At 44.2% G+C, this 21731-nt stretch overlaps 1 protein-coding gene across 3 annotated transcripts in view; it reads right to left on the reverse strand.

Moving 5' to 3' along the window:
* The window catches only part of Gli3 (GLI family zinc finger 3), a 316254-nt gene that overhangs the window by 71341 nt on the left and 223182 nt on the right, over positions 1-21731 (reverse strand). For 2 of the 3 annotated variants that reach the window (XM_045135527.1, XM_045135528.1), the window contains 3 exons: positions 12669-12882; positions 11900-12016; positions 9964-10104 (listed from right to left, as the gene is read on the reverse strand). In XM_045135527.1, the coding sequence (XP_044991462.1) occupies positions 9964-10104; positions 11900-12016; positions 12669-12882 (472 nt within the window). The remainder of the gene's footprint in view (positions 1-9963; positions 10105-11899; positions 12017-12668; positions 12883-21731) is intronic. The other variant, XM_004668858.2, reaches the window with a different exon arrangement.

Genomic DNA, 21731 nt, shown 5'->3' on the forward strand with positions numbered 1-21731 from the left:
GTGTTATGCACTGCTCAGAGAGTGCAGAGCTAATGGGTACAAACTGCGGGGATACAGAAACAAGCGACGCCCTGTTTTCCCTCCCTTGCTCTCAGCCGTGCTGTTTCCAAGCACAGCAGCCACCCCGCCGCGGCTGCTCGGAGACACTCTCACCTTCTCAGCATCTATTTCCTTCTTTCTTTTGATAAAGCCTCCAATACTTTGGTGGAGACATGATGACATTCAGCCGTAAACACACAGGGTTGGGAGAACATGTGATGACCCACGTGCCTCATGCTGGGCCGACTGCGTGGTCCTCAGTCTCCAGAGACTCAGAAACGGACCTTTCTTCTGGGACAAAGTCCGAGTGGGAGGGAAACGGGCTTCAGCGCGCTCAGAACACAGGGCTGCCCTTTTGCATTGGCACGAGTCAAGCCGAGTCACATACGGAAGAGCACAGCAAACACTGATGCCGCGTGCTTTCCACATTTAGGATTTGAGTCCTGTGTACTAGGATGCACGGAGCAAGAGCCAGACCAACCTTGAGTTGAAGCACATACGGACCTTCAGCTTGCGGGGAAATGTTCAGATCTGTGTCCCTCATAAGTCAGGAAAAGAGAAAAGGCGGATCGTGACAGGTCAATAAGGAAAGCAAGTTTGGAGGGGGCAAGGTAAGCTATAGACTGAATGAAGCTTCAGCAATGAAACTCAGGAAGAAAACACTCAAGGCAATACCAAGAGGCTCTTTTCCTGCAAGAGGGGGGACCTGTAAACAAACCAGTGAACCCAGGCGAGATGTCTGTGGCAAGCAGGTGGGAGACACCGTGTGAACCAGGGCACAGTGGCACGCCCAGCTGCTGGCCCCGGGAGAGCTCCTTGTCCCCACGGCTAAGCCAGGGAAAACGGGCAAAGCCGGGGAGAGCTGCAGCCCACACGCACTGGCCTTGCAGAACCAGAAGCAGCTGAGGTCCATGGCGGGCAACAGCTCACCAACTTCCCTGTCCTACCCCAGCACGACTGGGTCAAGCGCAGGAAGCCCAGAGGATGGCACAGACTTCTCCACAGGGGAGGTGAGACAGAATTCCACTCCAAAAGTTAAGTGGCTGGTATGACGTTTGCACAGTGGGCATGTTTGGTAGCACAGGTCACTCTCGCAGTTAATAGAATATTCTGGGAATAGTAAACAGAGGCAGACCCAGGCAACATGTTCTCCTAGACTCTGATGAAACTTCTGACCTAAGCACTAAAGTATAGAGCTGAGGGCTGGAGAGATGGCTTAGCGGTTAAGCACTTGCCTGTGAAGCCTGAGGACCCCGGTTCAAGGCTCAATTCCCCAGGTCCCACGTTAGCCAGATGCACAAGGGGGCGCACGCGTCTGGAGTTCGTTTGCAGTGGCTGGAGGCCCTAGAGCGGCCATTCTCTCTCTCTCCCTCTCTCTTTCTCTCTGTCTGTTACTCTTAACTAAATTAAAAATTAAAAAAAAATAGAGTTGATAGGGCTGGAGAGACGCCTTACCAGTTAAGGCATTTGCCTGCACAGCCAAAGGATCCTGGTTCAATTTCCCAAGACCCAATAAGCCAGATGCATCTGGAGTTTGTTTGCAGTTACTGGAGGCCCTGTGTGCCCATTCTCTCTCTCTCACCCTCTCAAATAAATAAATAAAAATTTAAAAAATATTTTTAAAAAAGAATAGAGTTGGTAAAAAGAAAAACAAAAAGTTCAAGCAATGAAGTAATCCGATCCATAAACTTCAATGTATTAAAAATATGAAAAGCCAGCTGGGCGTGCTGGTGCACATCTTTAATCCCAGCAGTGGGGAGGCAAAGGTAGGAGGATTTCTGTGAGTTTGAAGCCACCCTGAGTTTACATAGTGGATTCCAGGTCAGCCTGGGCTAGAGCCAGATCCTGCCTTGAAAAACAAAACAAAACAAAAAAAAAAAAAAAAGAAAGAAAGAAAGGAGAAAACATGTAACGCTATACAATCAACAAATGGCAGGAATTCACAGCCTTTCAGGAATATCTCTGAACATAAATGGTCACAATTCCTCAGTGAAAAGACATATAAACTGAATGAATTAAAAGACAGGACCTTTGTATTTGTTGCCTCCAGGAAACACGCCATCTGATCATAAAAAACAGACATACTAGCTTAGGTGAAAGGAAAAGGCATGAAATTTGTGGCATAAAGTGAATGGAGCAAAGAAACAAGATAAAACTAAGAAGCAGATGGATGAGATAAGGAAAGTTCCTCTATTACAATCCTGAACACTGGCACACCAAACATGGGTACACCCAATGTCTTCATAAAACAAGCACCACTAGATATAAAGTCATGGTTTAACATCAGCATAATTGTAGTTGGTGACTTCAACACTCTACCTTCACCAACTGACAGGTCATCCCAGCAAAAAAACAAAAAGAAACAAACACCCGGATTATATGATATCATTGATCAAATTGACTTAACAGACATTTCATCCAAATACTACAGAATACATATTGTTTTGATGCCTATGGAACGTTCTCTAAAATACATCATGTGTTAGGACATAAAACAAATCTCAAAAAGTGTAGGAAAATTAAAATAATTCCTTCTATTCTATCTGAGCACAATAGAGTAAAACTATAAATCAATAGCAAGAAAAACCTCACGGGGATTAAACAACTACTAAATTATAAACAGGTCTTTGAATAAATGAAGAAGAAAATTTAAAAATTCAAGATGTCAGGGCTGGAGAGATGGCTTAGTGGTTAAAGCATTTGCCTGTGAAGCCTAAGAACTCATGTTCAAATCTCCATGTCCCAGGTAGCCAGATACACAGTGACGTGAGTGTGCAATGTCACAAATGCACATAAAGGGGTGCTTGTGTCTGTGTGTCTGGAATCTGTTCACAGAGGCTGGAAGCCCTGGCATGCCCATTCTCTCTCTCTCTCTCAAAATAAATACTAAAAAATTCAAGGAACCAAATGATAATGAAAACACAACAAACCAAAGCATATGGAAAATAATTAGAACAGTCTTAAGAGGGAAATTTATAGTTCTCAGTGCTTACATTATCAGAAAGATATAAATAACTTAATGATACACTTTGGAGAAACAAGAACAAGCTAAAATTAGCAGATGGAAAGAAATAATTAAGATTGGGGTAGAAAGAAAAGAAATCAATACCAAGAATCAATAAAACAAAGGGCTGGATTTTTTGAGAGAATAAGCAAGATCAATAAACCCTGGGCAAAGCTCACTGAAACAAGGACAAAGAAGACTCAAATAAATGACACTAGAGGTCAAAAGTGAGCAATAGGGCTGGAGAGATGGCTTAGCAGCTAGGGTGCTTGCCTGCAAAGCCAAAGGACCTAGGTTCAATTCCCTAGGACCCGCATAAGCCAGATGCACAAGGTGGCGCCTGAGTCTGGAGTTCGTTTGTAGTGGCTGGAAGACCTGGCACGCCCATTCCCTCTACATACCTGCCTCTTTATCTCTCTCTATCTCTTTCAAATAGATAAATAATTAATAAGCTCCTTTTTTTTTTTTTTTTTTTTGAGGAAGGGTCTTGCTCTGGTACAGGCTGACCTGAAATTAACTATGTAGTCTCAGGGTGGCCTCGAACTCTCAGTGATCCTCCTACCTCTGCCTCACAAGTGCTGGGATTAAAGGTGTGTGCCACCATGCCCGGCTATAGAAAGCTCTTTTTTAAAAAAAAAAATGTGAGCAAGATAGACAATACATGTCTGGGAATCACTAAGTTGACCTCAAAGCACTCACTTGTCTACATTGCAAAATTTAAAAGAAACGGGTAAATTTCTAGATGGTAACCCAACAAAATTAATCAAGATGAGACAAATCACTGCAGCGTCTATAAGACCCAAGCAGTAATATTAACAAACATTACAGACCAGTTCTGCTGATGAGCATAGATGCAAACATTTTCAACAAATTACTTGCAAAACAAATATAGGGCCACATAAAAATGTCCATTCAGCATGACCAAGTGGATTTTATTTCAGAAATACAGGGAAGGTTCAATATAGGCAAATCAGTACATATAATATACTGCATAAATGGACTCGAGGACAAAATCATGTGATCATCTCAATAGATGCTGAAGAGGTTTGTGACAAAATCCAACGTTTTTTCATGATAAAGGACCTGAAGAAACTGGCAAGGGAAACTGTATCTCAACATAGCAAAGGTTAAATGCAGGTGTATAGTTGACATCATAGACAGAGAAAAACTCAAGGCACTTCTGCTAAAATCAGAACAAGACAAGAGTGTTCCCTTTCTCCACTCCTACTCAATACAGCACTAAAAGTCTTAGAGAAATACGGCAAGAGGAGCAAATAAAGTAACATAAACCGGAAAGAAAGAAGTCAACGGGTCCTATTTACAGATGATGCGATTCCATACTTAAGAGACACTGAACACTACCCGATGACTTTTAGAGCTGAACGCTCCAGCAAAGTGGCAGGACACAACATTAACAAACAAAAATTCATAGCTTTCTGGGGCTGGAGAGATGGCTTGGTGGTTAAGCGCTTGCCTGTGAAGCCTAAGGACCCTGGTTCGAGGCTCAATTCCCCAGGACCCAGTAAACCAGATGCATAAGGGGTGCATGTGTCTGGAGTTCCTCTGCAGCGGGTGGAGGCCCCGGTGTGCCAATTCTCTATCTATCTGCCTCTTTCTCTCTCTCTGTCTGCTGCTCTCAAATAAATAAAAAATAATAATTTTTAAAAATTAATAGCTTTCTTACATACCAATGGCAAACATACAGACACAGGATTAAGGAAACGTCATTCCCAATTGCACCAAAAAGATAGGAAACCTTGTAGTAAACCTAACCAAGGAAGTGAAAGACTTCTGCAGTGAAAATGTAAAGACAGTCAAGAGAAAAACTGGAGACCTGGTTTACGGAAAGACGTCCCTTTCTGCCTAGGACTGTGGTTGCTCAGGAAATCAGGCCATCATTTGGCAAACGGGACCTCATGAAATTAAAGAGCTTCCGTACAGCACAGGAAAACCACTAACCTAGCAAAATGGCGGCCTGTAGAAGGAGAGAAAAATCTTTGCCACCTATCTATCTGGCAGAGGATTATTATTTAGAATATACAAATAACTCAAAAACCTGAACTCAAGAAAATAAACCAAATTTTAAAAAATGGCCTATAGAATTTAACAGAGTTTTTTATTTCAAATTTTTATTATTAACAGAGATTCTTAAATGAATAAATACATATGACAAAAAATATTTGAAATATTTTCTATTCTTATCAATCAGGAAAAGGCAAATTAAAACTACTTCAAGATTCCATCTTGTATCAGGGGGAATGGCCACTATTAAGACAGCAAATATAAACAAATGCTGGCAAGTGTGGAGAAAGGAGACACTGATAGTGGGAATGTAAACCTGGTATAGCTGCTATAAAATTAGAGTCTAAAGAAGGGAGAGGTATGCTTGCAGTATGGTCCTCCATTTTTAACCTGTCCATACACCCATGGGCGAGGGAGGTCATGGGCTCTAGGGGGAAACTTAGTATTTTCTTTGGCTAAATGGGCATGTTTTGCCCAGCAAACTGCCCTCTCAATATGTGTATGCCATAGATTAGTGTTACTCTCAGCTTTGGATAGAGAAGAATCTTTTTGTAGAGGGCCATGGTGAGTGCAGAGACTTGTAACTGGTCAAAGTGCTGACAGTAAGTGACTGTTGAGTGCTCATCCCCAAACGAGACATCCGTGTCACCCCTCCAGGACGCAGGGAGCTTGGGAGAAGGCACACAAAAATCTAAAAGCTGGCGGATGCGGAGGAGCGTCGAGGCGTATTGGACATAACACGGTCACTGTGCTTGTGAACTCACAGCAGCTGTGGCTACCTGCCTATGACTGGGCCCTTCAGTATCTGCTCATGGTGAGGAGAGGCCCCGGTCTTCCCTGAAGAGCTACCAGCAGTGACGCTTGCTGGGAAATGGGGAGATACTGTCTTCAGTGGTGTAGCCATTTTCTGAAAGCAACACCCCGCCCATGCTCATTCAAACAATCCTAATTCATCTCCCTGGGGGCCAAAATTAAAAGGAAAAGATGCAGTTCATTTGCAGTGTCTGGAGGCCCTGGTGTGTCCATTCTCTTTCTGCTTACCAATAAATAAATATATTTTTAATTAAAAAAAGAAAGTGTTCAGCAGGAAGGGAAGGGGACAAGAGAAGATCATACACAGTAGGTAAATATGATCAAAATGTATTTTATGCATGTGTGAAATTGTCAAAAATTTATTTAAAATGAGATGAAATCTTAATAAAATGTACTTGCAATGAACTTTCTACTATGTAATACTTTTTTTAAGTACTTTATTTATGAAAGAGAGAGAATGGGCAAGGCCCTCTTGCACTGCAGACGAGTGCCACTTTGTATGCCTGGCTTTGGGCGGGTACTGAGAAACTGAGCTCGGGCTGCAGGTGCCTTTAGACGCTGGGCCACCGCCACAGCCCTCCTTTTGCATTTTTAATTTTTTTTTGTTTGTTTATTTATTTGAGAGCGACAGACACAGAGAGAAAGACGGGGGTAGGGAGAGAGAGAGAGAGAGAGAGAGAGAGAGAGAGAGAGAGAGAGAATGGGCGCGCCAGGGCTTCCAGCCACTGCAAACTAACTCCAGACGCGTGTGCCCCCTTGTGCATCTGGCTAACGTGGGTCCTGGGGAATCGAGCCTCGAACTGGGGTCCTTCGATTCACAGGCAAGCACTTAACCGCTAAGCCATCTCTCCAGCCCTCCTTTTGCATTTTTGTTGCCTTCTATTTTACATAAATCCAAGAAAGGAGCAAAGTCTAACAAAAGCCTGGTTATCCAAGATGCCAAAGTATTTCTCTAGCTCTGGTCATAGAAGTAAATCTATGGCCAATTTGATACAGAGCAACTAGGCCCAGTCATGATGCTCTTGCTGGAGAGAAAGACACTTCAGCGTCCTCGAGCGAGAGCCCCACGCAGCAGACCCAGAGCCAGCCTCTGCGAGGGGACGGGGCTGGCGGCACGGGGGGGGGGGGGGGGGGGGGGGGGGGGGGAAAGGGAGCGTATGGCAAGCCTAGGCTCCTCGCTCAGACAGAGCTGGCGAAGTCTCTTCTCAGGAGAAAATGGAGTACGTTATGCTGGAAATGAGACTGCCTGGCAGGCAGAGCGCGGGCCCTAATTTTCTCCCTCAACTTTGTGATTTGCTAATGTGAAACACATGTCTCCCTTTTGCACCAAGTTCAAGGAACTCTGGAATTCCAACCGTGCAGCTCAGCGACTGAACCAGAACAAGGGAGAACTTGTCAGGATTTAAGAGCTTTCAGCAAAGCCCTTCAATTGCAGCCAGCACCCTATTCCACAGAAGGATATCAATTATAGATAGTGACTTGCTTTAGCAGGCAGTCGCGACTGTCAGACACTAGATAGACAACCATGAAGAATCATGAATCTTTCCATTAACTGTAAGGGGGTGGGGGGACGGGTCATGGCTATAAATAAGGCAGAGCATCGCAATGGCTTAACACCTTGCTGCTTGTCGTACGTGGCAGGAAAATCCAACCAATTCCTTCCCAGAAAGCCACAGGAACTGAGATGGTTAACGCTTCCTCTGGTCCCTAAAAATGTGGGCCTTCTAAGTAGTATTTATTCCATCTGCCACCAAAGTAATTAGGTAGACTTGAAGAAGCTATTTCTTCAATCAAGAAAATATAAAGCACCTATTCGGCACCAGGCCACCACTAACGCTACCAGCTACGCTCATGAGCAGCAAGGTATATTTGTGTTGAGCAATGTAAAAATCAATTTAAATGCGAAAGTTTGGCATTTTCACTTCAGATGGGATATGAGTGGCATGAACCTGCGTTTTTATTTTGCTGCAAATTCTAACTTGTAATTCACTAAGTCTGTTTACTGGTAGGATTGAGTGCTGACTAAAATTAGTATCATGAAGGTAAGGCACTGTTTCTGTTCTCATCCCAACTGGATCCACTTTGCTCTCATTTCAAATTTTAAAAAATCCAGTGCATAGGTGGACATTCCTAATTTTAAAGATATTTCTCTTAAAGCACTAAATATAATAGTGACTGAGGTAGCAGTTTAGCCAGCCCTTCCTTTCCAGAAAAAGGACTCTGAGGACCTTCTGCCACTGAGACTAAATACAATTCAATATAAATTCCTGTGATGTTCGCTGACTTTAAAGCCTTCAATATCACTGAGGCAGTGAAAAGTTAAGTTGTTAGTGCAAACTGGACCTCTCATTAGGAGCCCAGCTCATTTTCAGTGTAAATGAAGAGTAATCTCCCATTTCATTACTCGTTTGATAATGCTGGCACATTCCTGCTTTCCTGGGAAAATATAATGATTAATCCTCCACAAAAGGCACAAGCTTCTCTTTGAGAATATTTCCTCATATTTAAAAAAAAAATCCCAATTTTCTCCCCTCTTTGCATTACAATTTGTTTGTGGTTCCCATTAAAACATTTAGAAAGAGTAAAGGGTTGTTAAGTCAGACTTGGTTTAAAAATAATAATTGAATCAAATTAAAGAGAAAAACATTAAATTGTGTTCATGGAAAAATCTGGAAATATACTCTAATTACAAACACTTCACTTAGTTTAATGCTCTGTGCAGGAATCTGTAATTCCTCCTATACAGTTACAAAGAAGTGATTAAGAAAGCAATGGGGGTGGGGCCCTGTTGCATAACTTGGTATGTATTATTTAACACTGCACTGCAACTGTGCTGTGGACACAGAGCGGGCTAAGCCTTAAATATCAAGAGCTCATACAGCCTAGGGGGGAAAATACTAATTTCAGTCAGAGCTCAATTCCGTTAGTAAGCAAGATAACTGAAAGGCAAGTTAGAATTGGGAGCAACATAAAAACACAGGTTTATGTCACTTGCAACCCCACCTAAAGTGGAAATACCAAATTCGTGCATTTTATGATCTTAGTGTTTAATCAAAATGGAAGAGGGTTACAAAACATAGTTACTAGGAAAGAATGGATGAGCATCAGCGTCTCTTGCATGCATGCACACATAAAAGCGAGAAGCAATCACAACAAACTCTGCTCTGTCAGTTTGCATCATATTAAGGGCATAAGAAATGGTGATACTCGGTGGAATTGTCTAATGCTTTCACAGGACCCTGTGTTTCTGTCGAGAAGTCGTCTGCGCCTGGGTCTTTGTATCCCCCATGTTCAAAGAACTCTAAATGCCCTCCCCGTCATTTGTTCTTGGTACCGCTCACTGGGGACATTCCACTGGCCTTAGAGGCTATGCCAAGCACCATGATGCCCTGGCCAGGCAGACATGGGAGGCTGTGGGCACCCAGCATTATCTGAAATCACACAGGGCACCGAGGAGAAGACATCTGGACCTGATTAAGTAACAGAAGGTGTAACTTTCAATCTGACCACCTTGTGGTTTTCAAAAACATGCATCATTAAACACATAAAGTTTTTCCATGAAACTGTTACCCCTGCAATGACTGGCCTCAAGTCAAAAATTGTGTTAACTGCCACAGAAAGTACTAATTACTGAATACAATAACAGGAAGGCCATTTAGGCTTTGAGGTCTGCAAAAGGAGAACATGACACAGCCCCCACCTACATTTCTACCATTCTTTCTACTGTTACTGGGTCTGGGGAGGGGAATCAAACTTGGTTAAAAGGTTAATAATAATTCATGTCCAGCTTACTATTACTCAATAACCATCAAAGTCGCTAACCCAAAATAGTGTTTTCTGCCTTACCGGATCAGAGTCATTACACTCTCTATTGAAGATTTTATTGAATTTTACACGAAGCTTTAGCTGACTGAACAGGTCATGCACCATGTCTCAGAGTTTTCTTTATTCTCACAAAGTCATACAGCCCTCTCCAGTTTACAGCGCTGCCAGCTAAGAAACCTGACTCGATGCAGGTCAAAGCAGCTGACCTCCTGCAGAGGTCACATAGTTGGGAGGCCTGGTTGGGAGTGCAGGTCACTCACGTGCACAAGCTGATCCTGGGTGTCGAACTCTCTCGTGCAGCCTTCCCAGCGGCAGTTTGTCTCATAGATGACTTCAGGCTCCTGCTTGCTTTCGTCTTTGTCCCCTTCCTCCTTGACCAGGGTTGTTCCTTCCGGCTGTTCCTGCAGGGTGTTGGGGGCAAATGGGGAAAATCAGACAGTGGGAAAGAAGAAAGAAGAAACCTGATACATGTGTCTTCCTCCAAACGCAAATTTCTCAGACAAGCTGAGGAGAGCCCGGCTCTACCCGCTGGGCACCGTGCACTGAGGAAGTGCAATGTTTGGAATAATCTGTATTTTTTCGGATTTCCCAAATACACCTTATGAGGCGGTTTTAACTTGTGATGCAAGAAAGCAAGCCAAATCAAAACAAAGGCCAAGTTGAAGCTCAACTTGCTGTCCTGACGTTGTTAAAACCAAACTGACATCTTGAAAAAAACAAACAAACAAACATATAACCAAGACACACACACACACACAAAAAAAGCAGGGCTGGAGGGATGGCTTAGCAGTTAAGGTGTTTGCCTGCAAAGCCAAAGGACCCAGGTTCAATTCCCCAGGACCCACATTAGCCAGATGCGCAAGGGGGCGCACGTGTCTGGAGTTCATTTGCAATGGCTGGAGGCCCTGGCGTGTCCATTCTCTCTCTCTCTCCCTTTCCCCATCTTTCTATGTCAAATAAATAAATAAATAGATATCTTAAAAAAACCACAAATGCAAAATAAAACCCATAGGGGAGCAACTCTTTTCCCAAAGCCTAGGCATCCTATTCTGTTTAGCTGCTCTTATTCTCTGCAGTGAATCAGTTTAAAGGGCCCATTTCATAGCTTGGGGAAATGGCTTAAGAGTCGTTGAGCTCTGTCCCTGATGCTGGAGGCAGAGCAAGGTGTGTTGTGAAGCGCTTTTTTAAGTGGTTGTGCTTTCTTGGTCCAGCCTCTGGTCTTCAAGGAGATGGCCGTGGTTTAAGGCAAATGAGCCCAGCACCTGGTTCTCTAGGGCACAGTCTTCTCTTGCCTTCTAGGACAAGTACAGCAAGTGCAGTCCAGAATGCCTTGAAAGTTCTGGAAATAGCTAGGTGTGTCGATTTGAGTCCTGATCTAGGGCTGGACGACACAAACCTTGCGCTATGGTCTCATCGCGAAGTTGCCGTCTGGCAATCTGGGAACGGAGGGTTTCCCACGCTCCAGCCACCAACCTCCTCCGGCCTCCAACGTTCCCACTGCCTGGGAGATCTGGGCTCAGGCAGCCTAAGGTTTGGGATCAAGCTGACTGGTGACAGCAAGGTTCAGATTCGCTGGACATTCAGACTCTCTTTTTGCTCTGATCTGGAGGAAGTAACATTCGCTGAGCTTCTTGTCATGTCTGACCCGGGAATGTACGAGATGGCCATCGGGTTAAAACCGACATATTACGTTCTTCACTGGAACCAGACTTAAGTGACTCAAGGCACAGTCCAGCGTCTAAAGGTTAGCTATGGCTTGATTCCTTATGACTATCTAGTCAGGCGGAAAATAACAAAATAAGGGAAAAAAAACCAAAAAACAGGAAAAAAAGGAAATGATCAATGAAAGAGATTCTGCCTCAGCCTAAATTTGGGTTCAATAACTCAGGCCCAAGGTCAGGGATACGGACTGAAGCGTGGTCACATCTGTGGTCTGTGATGAACGAAGCCACCTGTGAGCACATGAGCAGCAAGGACCTGAGCTTCGGAGTGCCCCCGCTGTGAAGGGCACGTGTCTCTGTGTGTTCCGGCTTCCCAGTTAGCACGCCTCCCTGATTAGCCTACATCGAGGACGTGGAGTGCGGCCAAGGCCAGAGTGCAATGGATAAGAAAGTGTCAGTCCAAGGAGGGAGGGTAGCAGCTCAAAGACAGCAGTCGGGAAGGGCAGGGGGTGTGTGTGCAGCCCGGGCTCCCTACCTGCTGGCCCCGAGCCCCTGGGCTCGGGAGGTCTTCATCCGGCTTGATCTTGGACCGCTTGTTGTGCATTGGGTCCCCAGTGCTGCTCACTGCAGACTCACTCGTGGGCTTGTTCTGCTGGTCACATTGCAAGGCCAGAGACAGACGTTAGATTTCGATCAACAAACTGGGCTCATAAGTAAAACCTACAACCACAGACAAACAAGCTCATTTGGCCACAATGCAACGGCTCAGACTAAGTCGGTCAGTGTGGTAGGAATGGCCAGATGACCACCTTCACCAGGCAGCCCTCCATGCCCAGTGCAGGCATATAGAGTGCCTGTGCCTTCTAAAGTCTCACCAAGTGAGGACCCTGCTTTCTAATGAGCATGTGTTAAAAATGGAGTTAAGAGTTTATGTGAGAGAGCATCACAAATCATTTGTCAAGTCTCACTTCTTCAAACTGTATGAAGGTAGGGAAAAAATGGAGGGACTGGCCGTTTTGTGTTCACTGTGGAGTATCCCATGGTGCTTGGTGGTGGGGAAGGGAGGCAATGGTGGGCGATGGAAAAAAAAAAATAAATTCACACTGTCTACCTAAAATGCACGTGGTTCATAGGTGGCAGCAGGGTGGACTGGGGCCTTATCCCGCAGCTTGCTTTTGACCCCTGAGCAAATGGTTCTGGGGAGACACTCAGGACTCGGCACTTCCGTGGAGAAAGAGAGAGAATGGAGCCACGACTCTCAGGCACTCCCGCCGCTGAGCAGCACGGCGAGCTGCCCCTCTCACCTGTGACGACTCGGAGGGGCCCGAGCTGACCTGGACGGGGTTCAGAACCGCGGGGATCCCTGGAATAGGCCTCTGGGTAGGAAAAGTTGGGGCCGGGTGGATGAGCGGAGGGCTGTGTCCAAAGGCGGAGCCTAAGCTTTGCTGCCGGCTTAGGATCTGTTGATGCATATGGAGAGAGACGGGCGCAGAGGGGTAGGTGAAGCCCAGAGCAGGGCTGGCGGGGGGCGGGCAAAGACAGACAAGCATTACTTACACTGACCGGACAGTCTTTGTAATATATAATAATACGACAAACTTAGAACGGCTGCGGCTTTGTAACTCTAATATAACTGCCCCCAAATCACACCAACTGTTTACAGGAGAAACGGTTATTGCCAAATATCTCAAACCTTCTAGAGCAAGCAGACAACTAAAAGAAGTTATGTACCTAGCAGCCCGAACGTAAGAGTCTGCAAAACAGAAACAAAGGGTGCCAGCTCAATAGTGACTCTTTATTGCAATAACAGAGTTTACTTAAGAAAGAGAGTGGTGGCCACACGCTCTACAGCAGGTTCATGGGCTCCTGATTCCCAGGCCCACGCACCAAGCAGCTCCTTTAATCTTAGCTCACACTGAGCACTTTCATATGTCTCCAGATCTTATTACAAGAGGAAAGAAAATCAATTGGTTAAATGTGTTTTGAACACCATGCTTGTCATATCACTCATTTGTTTGTAAAGATGGAGAGCTTGGTTCATCCAGAATGCCACCTAAAGAATTTCCATCAGGGCCGTCTGGTTACAGAAGCTGATGGATTAACCTCTCCCCACTGAAATCGGTGATCAATGGGTTTCCATGGAGGAATATTCCAGCGGGAGAGCACAGCTCCCATCCCCAGCTAAACACTATTAGACGTCTATTAGAGCCCATTATGCATGCTAATGCCTGTCAACCGCTTTATTATGTGGCAGTATTTCCCAGGCTACAATCAGTTCCCAGGAAGTGTTACTGTTACCTCAAGATATGCCTACCAGTAGGCAGTGGATGCATTGTTCCTTGTGTTACTGTAGTTAAGGGTCAAATCCTCTTAAGAGAATCAAGGACTCTTGATTACTCTACCAATGGCTTAAAATTCATGGAAAACTAATAATTGTACTCATGGAAAATTCTTTTTTTTAAAAAAATAATCTGTTAAATAAATTTACACACACACACATTCCTACCCTATTGGGTAACAGGATAGGAGGTTTCATAAAGTTAAAAGTAGAACTTCTGGAAATATCCAATCTAGTGGGTTAATTACTATTGCTGCTAAGCGCATTAACTGAGAATAAAATAATTACAGTAACAAAACTCAAACCATTTCAACAATGTTAAGTCATTCCAGAGATACACTGTGTTCATTAATGTGACTCTCCATTTTTGTCTATTTGACTATAACCCACAAAAGGTGGCTTCAATGGGATTATGTTACTATTATCCCTAGAGAGCCTTCTGTTACACTAGCTCGCCCATTTAAGGCTGAATAGCATTAAGAATCCCCTAAGAGAATTCCACTGGGCTTGAAGGAACGCTTCTCTCGTTCTGCATTGTAATTTCTTCAAAGAGGACAAGGGGAAACATGGTGAAAACAGTCATCACCCGCAGCAAGTCAGGAGAAATCAGCAATAATACTCGGTTTCTACAGTGCCATGGTTTCTGCCAGCCATTCTGAAAGCAGCCATGAGTGATTACGGCACGACTTACCTACGGTAGCCGTGTGGATGATTGATAGGGCATTAATCAAAAGATGCATATCTGCCTCAGAATTTGTTCACAAGCTTTCTTCTAATAGCTGGTTTCATGTTCACTGAGCTCTATGCCAGTTCGTCCAATTTATTTTTCAGTGTACAAGCCATTTATCAAAAAAAAACTCCATGATTTAACAACTCCCCTCCTTTGAGTAAATGGACATTACTAAGTACAACTACCATTTTCACTAATTAAAATAAGACAAAAACAAAAATCAAAAGACCCCTTACTTCATGTATACTTGTATCATGCACTCTCTGGGTGAACCTGCGTATGCCTTTTCAGTGTCTCTGAACTATCCGGCAGGCTTAGGAGGGAGGGTATAGGTCATGGTCATTTCTAATTGTGGAAGAAATAGATGTGGAGCACGGAAAGCGAGCACCTGCTTAGGGATCAGATCATTAAAGAAAACGCTTCACAGGGCAGAAAACATCTTTGGTTTTATACATAAGCAATTCACAGATGTCAAATGCTGAATGGAATAGGGATGGTTTTTCTAAGATACTGGAGCCAAAGTGAATCATGACTTAGCATTCTCACGAAAGTTCCTTAGGGCCGCCGTCCTCCTTGTCCCTAAAGCATACAGGGAGACTTTAGGAAGATTTTCCTGGAGAATCAAACCTGGGTCCTTAGGCTTTGCAAGCATGCGCCTTAACTGCTAAGCCATATCTCCAGAAGCCCCTTTTTAAAGTAACTTATTTATTTATTTGCAAGGAAAGAGAGGACAGAGGGGGATGGAGCAACATTGAATATGGGTGTACCAGGGCTGCTTGCCATACTGCAAATGAACTCCAGATGCATGTACCACTTTTTTGACACTGCAAATGGACTCCAGGTGCATTCAGCACTTTGCACACCTGGCTTTACGATGGTGCTGGGGAACTGAACTTGGGCCATCAGTCTTTGAAAGCAAGTGCTTTAAGCACTGATAAATCTTTCCATCCCACTTTTTTTCTTAAAAAAAAAAAAACATTTTATTTATTTTAGACACAGAGAGAGCAAGCTGTGTGAGAGAGAGACAGTGAGTGTGGCTATACCAAGGCCTCTTGCTACTGCCAGCAAACTTTGTACACCTGTCTTAACATGGGTACTGAGGAAGCAGACCTGGCCAGCAGGTTTTGTAAGCAAGCACTTTAACTACTGAGCCATCTCCCAATCCCTGACTTTAGGAAGACTTGCAACACACTTTGCTAGTGTCTTCTTTTAGGATTGATATTTTGCTGGTGAAACAGGGTGACTGAAATAAATATTTCAACACAGACTGGACCTGCGGTTTCTCCCCCTTCACGGTGCTTTCCTAAGGAGCCAGCAAGAGATGTACTTTCTGCTTCGCATGCCAAGAACCTGGCCCAGTGAAGTACCAGGATGCCTTGCCTGAGCAAAGAGCTGGTCCATCACTGATGCTACCTCAATTCCCATGAAGGGCTTGCACACAGGGCTGCTCAAGTGCAGGTAAAAAGGCAGTTTAGAATGTAATGGGAGAACTAGAAGGTTCTAGGTTCTGCTCACAGGGCTCATTAGCCCATTTATGAGTTAAGGCTCCTCTGTTCTCAGCATGATGCTTATGGAGTTCTTGGACTATTTAAAGGCAGAAGCAGAGGGTGGGTTGCAACTGGGCATTGCAGGTTGGCTGTGGAGAGCAGGCAAAATGCCCTTTCTATCAAATGGTAGCTCCATGTGTCCCCTTAACCTTCTTGGTGAAAACCATATGAAGAGAACTTCCTGAGCACGTCAGGTGGCTGGGGAGGTGAATCCTAAACTCCAAACCTGAATAAGCAAGGTCACAGCAGGAGGACTCCTGCACCCTGTGAAGGCATGGGCTCTTGGCATGGGGTGACCACTCTACAACGTGACACTTGTATGTTCCCTTATTCGCTGCTGGTGAGAGTATAAACTTGAACAGCCGCCATGGAAGTCGGTGTATAGGTTTCTCAAAGGGCTGCAAACAGAATCTCCACATGACCCAGCTATTCCACTCCTGAGCGCATAGCCGAAGGCGTCACAGTCCTATCACAGACACCTGCACATCCACGCTCACTGCTGCTCTGTTCACAGTGGCTGGGGAATAGAACCAGCCTAGATGGCCATCAACTCATGAATGGATAATGAAAATGTGGTGCACATAAACAATAGGGTTTTATTCAGCTGTAAAAAAAATAGTCGAATCTGCAGGAAAATAGATGGATCTAGGAAGTATTATGTGAAGTGAGATAACTATCGGTCTCAAAAAGACAAAATCCTGTGTTGTCTCTCATACACAGATCCTAGCTTTAAATGTAAATATATATGAATATAAGGTGGGTGTGAGGGTGGATGTAGGCCTTAAAACTTGAAAGGAGACTTTGAGAAGGAAAGAGAGGTGTTAAGGAAGGAGGGGGAAGGGTAAGAGAATGAATATATGTAATATGAAAGTGGAAAAGATGCTGTGGTGGGGGGGTAGAGAGGGAAGCAACAGGATGAGGGAAATGAAGGGAGAAGAGAATCATCAACAGCAATAAGTAAATAAATAAATAAACCTGTTTGAAAATGCCACAATGAAGACTAATACTTTAGATACAAAGTAAAAGATATGTCATAAATTCTACACATCTGCATCTGGCTATGTAACAATTTGATCAGTGCTTTCTGCATGTCCTGTTTATACTGCTGAAGCATAAAAGTTCTTGTTGCCAGAAAGTATATAAAACCTCAAAGACATAATTATGTCCACTACCGAGTGAATTCTAGGTCAGCCTGTGCTAGAGTGAGGCCCTACCTCAGAAGAAAAAAAGAAACTAAATGAGTCAACATAGGTACAGGAATCCTTGTGACACGTTCTTTTCTTTAACAATGTACCTAGCAACCTAAGATTGTCACTTGCATGAAGCTGCCACTGCAATCCCCTCCCCCAACAGTGGGGTCTCTTTCCTTCCTACCAAACCTCAGTGACCTCCCCATGGTGGTCAGCTTCCATTCCAACATATCCTGGGATCATCTTCCGCAAACAAGTTCTGGGTGCAAACAACCTGGGTCCCTGAGTGAAATTTACGGGATGGTTCTCTATTCAGCATCACGTGCCCATGCATGATGGGGCAGGCAGGGGACTAAAATCAGATGCATCACAGGAAAGGACATGCATAGTGGAGAAAAGCGTATATAACCTAAGCCTGTCAATCAAAGCAGAAAGACCACGCCTAACAACCCCAGTCCTCTTCCTCCTGGATGCAAGCAAAGGAGTGCACAGGTCCGGGGCTCCCAAGAGCCAGCCCTGGGGCTCACGGTGCCCCCTGCTCTCCTGCCCTGTAACCTCCACCTTTTGAACATTAAAAGTTCACGCTGTTGAAAAAATGCTTCATTAAGTACTTAAGCAACTATAGGGACACCTTAGGTCATTAATAGTCAGGTCACTTGAAAGCCCAATTAAAATAGCCTATGAGGAAAGTCCACAATGAGAAACAGTTTAGGGGCGCTGTGCGGAGCGGGCCAGAAGCATAAACCCAACCATGAGCAGCAAGGGCTGGCGTGCTGCGGCGCACGGCACCGGCAGGGCAGGAGCAGCTCCTGTTCTCACATTAAACGCCAACAGTGAGGCAACGAGAAGAGAGCATATTGCCTAGCTACTGCTCACTCCAGGGAAGCGCTACAGCACAGTAGCAATGATGCATATGGAAATGTGCAAATGAAACTTATTTTGTATGCCAGTGTTAAAAAGTTTAGTAAAAGGTAAAACCTATTTCATTGTCTAATGATTTCCACGCACCAGACATTTTAACCGTCTCCTAAAATAACTGTTTTTCCTGAGATGAACCATACAATATCCTACTTTTACATAATGGCAATGCTAGTGTTTCCGTGTGTGTGTATGTGTGTGTGTGTGTGTGTGTGTGTGTGTGTGCGCACGCATGCACCACGGTGCAACACACAAGGGGCGTGCGTAAGCGAGTGGTCAGCGCTCCAAGCATGTGATCTGCGTTCCCTTCAGCGGGAAGGCTCACCCCTGAAGTTCACCTCTGGAATCTCCCGACAATCTAGAGTGGAGAGAACAGGCTGGGAGAGAGGATGACTATAATGCGAGAGTGTGGTTACTGAGGAGTCCTGGAGGGGCGGTACGGGGACAGCGTGAGTCACAAAGTGTTGTCTCAGTGTATCGGAATGAGTAAAGGACGGGGCACTTCTGGATTCTCAGGAACTCAACCCTACCTACTGGCTACCTATAAACACACCTTCTCTAAATGAACACTGTTGTTAAGTTTTGTTCACTTTTTTTAAAGAGAACTTTTAAAAAATTATTATTTATTTGCAAGTAGAAAGAGATAGAGAGAATAGAGACAGACAGAGAGGATGGGTGCACCGGAGCCTCCAACTACTGCAAACGAGCTCTAGATAGATGCATGCACCACTCTGTGCATCTGGCTTTATGTGGGCACTGAGGAATCAAACTGGGGTCGTTTAGGTTTTGCAGGCAAGCGCGCCTTTACCACTGAGTCACCTCTCTAGTCCAAATCTTGTTCACTTTTGAATTTTCAAAACATCATTAAAAGAAACTCATGCGACCACAGTAGGGCATAATACTTTTAGGTCAGGGAACAGGAGTGAGGAAACTTCATGGTAGACTCAGACGAATTTAGGCTGAAGAGTGTTAACTGCTTCTTTCTGGATTATGCTTCGAATTCCTTTGCTCAGGAAACTCATATTGGAGGTAATGTCGGACAACACTAAGGTATTGTGAGGGTGTTACTGCTGTAAAACCAACTTTAAGAAGGGAGACATTCTCATTGAAATCTAGCTTCCTGGCCATTTTTGGCATCGTTTCTGGATACAGCTATGGAACTTTTTACCCAACGACTACCATTCAAAGAACATGTGTTTCTGCTGCACAAGAACAGTCAGGTAGCTAGGATTATTTCTGAATGTGTTGGTACAGGCACACAAACGTGCACCCATGTGTATTAGATAAAAAGCAAATTAGGGCTGGAGAGATGGCTCAGTGGTTAAGGCGCTTGCCTGAGGAGTCTAAGGACCCATGCTCAACTCTCCAGAACCCACGTACACCAGACACACAAAGGTTAGGCAAGCGCAAGGCTGCACATGCCCACTAGGGAACGCAAGAGTCTGTGGTTCAATTGTCGTGACTGAGGTCCTGGCATGCCAATTCTCTCAAATTAAAAAAAGCAAAAAGCAAATTAAACGCCTCTAAGCCCACCTATGAAAATTTCCTGGGTAAATTTATTGAGGAGCTCAACTTAGTCTCAGAAGTAAAGAGCACACACACGTTTTGAGTAGCTTCAGAGAAAAATACGTTATGCTTTATGTTACCAAAAAAAAGAAAAAGAAAGTGTCCTAAAAAAACTGAACAGCTACTTGCAATTAAGTGGCCATGAACATTAATGATGCACTCTCTAATAAGATTTGGCCACAACATTCAGGCATGAAACTGACCAGGAGATATGGTTAGAAAGAATCATATTAATATAAGCATAATCTATTTTTTTTTAAAAAGCCATTATCTATTATTATTTCTCAAAATCTTTTTAGCTGTACCTCTCTTTCATACCCAAGAAAGGCAGCTGTCTATTCGGGGGTCATCATGCCTTATTCCTTAGTCTGCACCACTGATCCTGCCATGCACTGGTCACTGCCGACCTGCTTGTCAGATTAACGATGCCACGTGATTACAGCGCAAGGTCATCTCAGAAGCAGCTGCCCTAAAACTCCTGATCCTCTTACCTCCATCTCCCATGTGCCAGCAATATGGACATGTATGTGCCACCATGTCTGCTTTAATTAGTGTTTGCTCACTTAAAAAAACAACTCTTAACAACTTATAATTAGCATAAAAATATAAGGGTTTCACTAAGGCATTTTCATTTTTTAAAAAATAATATTCTTATTATCATTTTAGAGAGAGAGAGAATTGGAACGTCAGGGCCTCAGCCACTGAAATTAAACTCCAGATGCTTGTACCACCTAGTGGGCACGTGTGACCTTGCGCTTGCCTCACCTTTGTGCGTCTGGTTTTTGTTGGATCTGGAGAGCTTAACGTGGGTCCTTGTACACAAGTGGCTTAGCAGCAAGCTATCTCTCCATCCCTTTTTTAAAAGCTTTTTTTATCGACAATTTTCACACAAAATTTGTTTCTTTTTGTTGAGTTGCCTCCCCTTCTCTTCTCCCCTAGCCGGCCTGTGTCTCTGCCCACTCGCCAAAGCCTCCTTTCCCCTGGGCTGCCGCTTTCGTCCGGCTGTCCTCACCCTCCCTCAACATCGCTTCTCCTCGTTGCAGTCTGCACTCCTCCAGCAAGGAGCTGCCCTGATTGCAGACATACTGAGAAGTGACTGCTAGTAAATGGATTCGCGGTGGAAACTGTGGAGAGCTAAACTTTACAATAACAGAATTACTTAATTAATGAATACGAATACTATTCAATTCTGTCTCCATGGTCTATAAGCTAGCACAGTTCAAACAAAACAAATGATTAGCTGAGCCTGCCTTTCTCCCTCTCTCTCTCAAATACATAAATAAAAATATATTTTTTTAAAGAGCCCAATGCACAGAGTGATGCATTCATCTGGAGTTCATTCCCAGGGGCAGGAGGCCTTGGGATGCCCATGTTTGCATTGTCTCTGTCTTTCACTAAAATAATAAATAAAAATAGTCCTTAAAAATTGATTATATTTACAAGAGCAGTTTTAGTTTACCTATAATTCCTAGTGTGTCTTTAATTTTTTTTAACTTTTTATTATTTTAATTTATTTATTTGAGAGAGTCAGAGGAAGGTGAGACAGTAAATGTGCACGCCAGGGCCTACAGCCACTGCAAATGAACTCCAGATGCATGAGCCACCTTGTGCAACTGGCTTACATAGGAATCAAACCTGGGTCCTCAGGCTTTGCAGGCAAGTACCTTAACAGTAAGCCATCTCTGCGCTCCGTGTGTCTTCTTTTTATTCCCTGCTTATTGACAAAACTTTAATAACTCGCTGTAAGAAGTATGTTTGTATCAATTACGTTTATGTTCCTTACTTTCTTGTAAGGGAAGTGTCAAAATGACTCCATCACACAGAGAAGGTGTAGTCAAGGGAGAGCTTGCACATGAAGCGTAAACACGTGACACGAAGCTATGGCATAGTCGATCACATTTCCTCTGATCACTGGCCAGCGACACCCCCGCCATGTTCTCCCAAGTCACCTGCAGTTGTTTTTTACTAGCCTAAAACCCCGCTGTCAACGTTTTCTTCCTCCCTGCCAGCGAACTCCTCCTCTTTTACAAGTTGTGGGACAAGACAGGGCCTCGCGGCTTCTCTTCTGTACGCGTGCT

Source organism: Jaculus jaculus, chromosome 16 (genome assembly GCF_020740685.1).
Source record: "Jaculus jaculus isolate mJacJac1 chromosome 16, mJacJac1.mat.Y.cur, whole genome shotgun sequence".
Classification (NCBI taxonomy): domain Eukaryota; kingdom Metazoa; phylum Chordata; class Mammalia; order Rodentia; family Dipodidae; genus Jaculus; species Jaculus jaculus.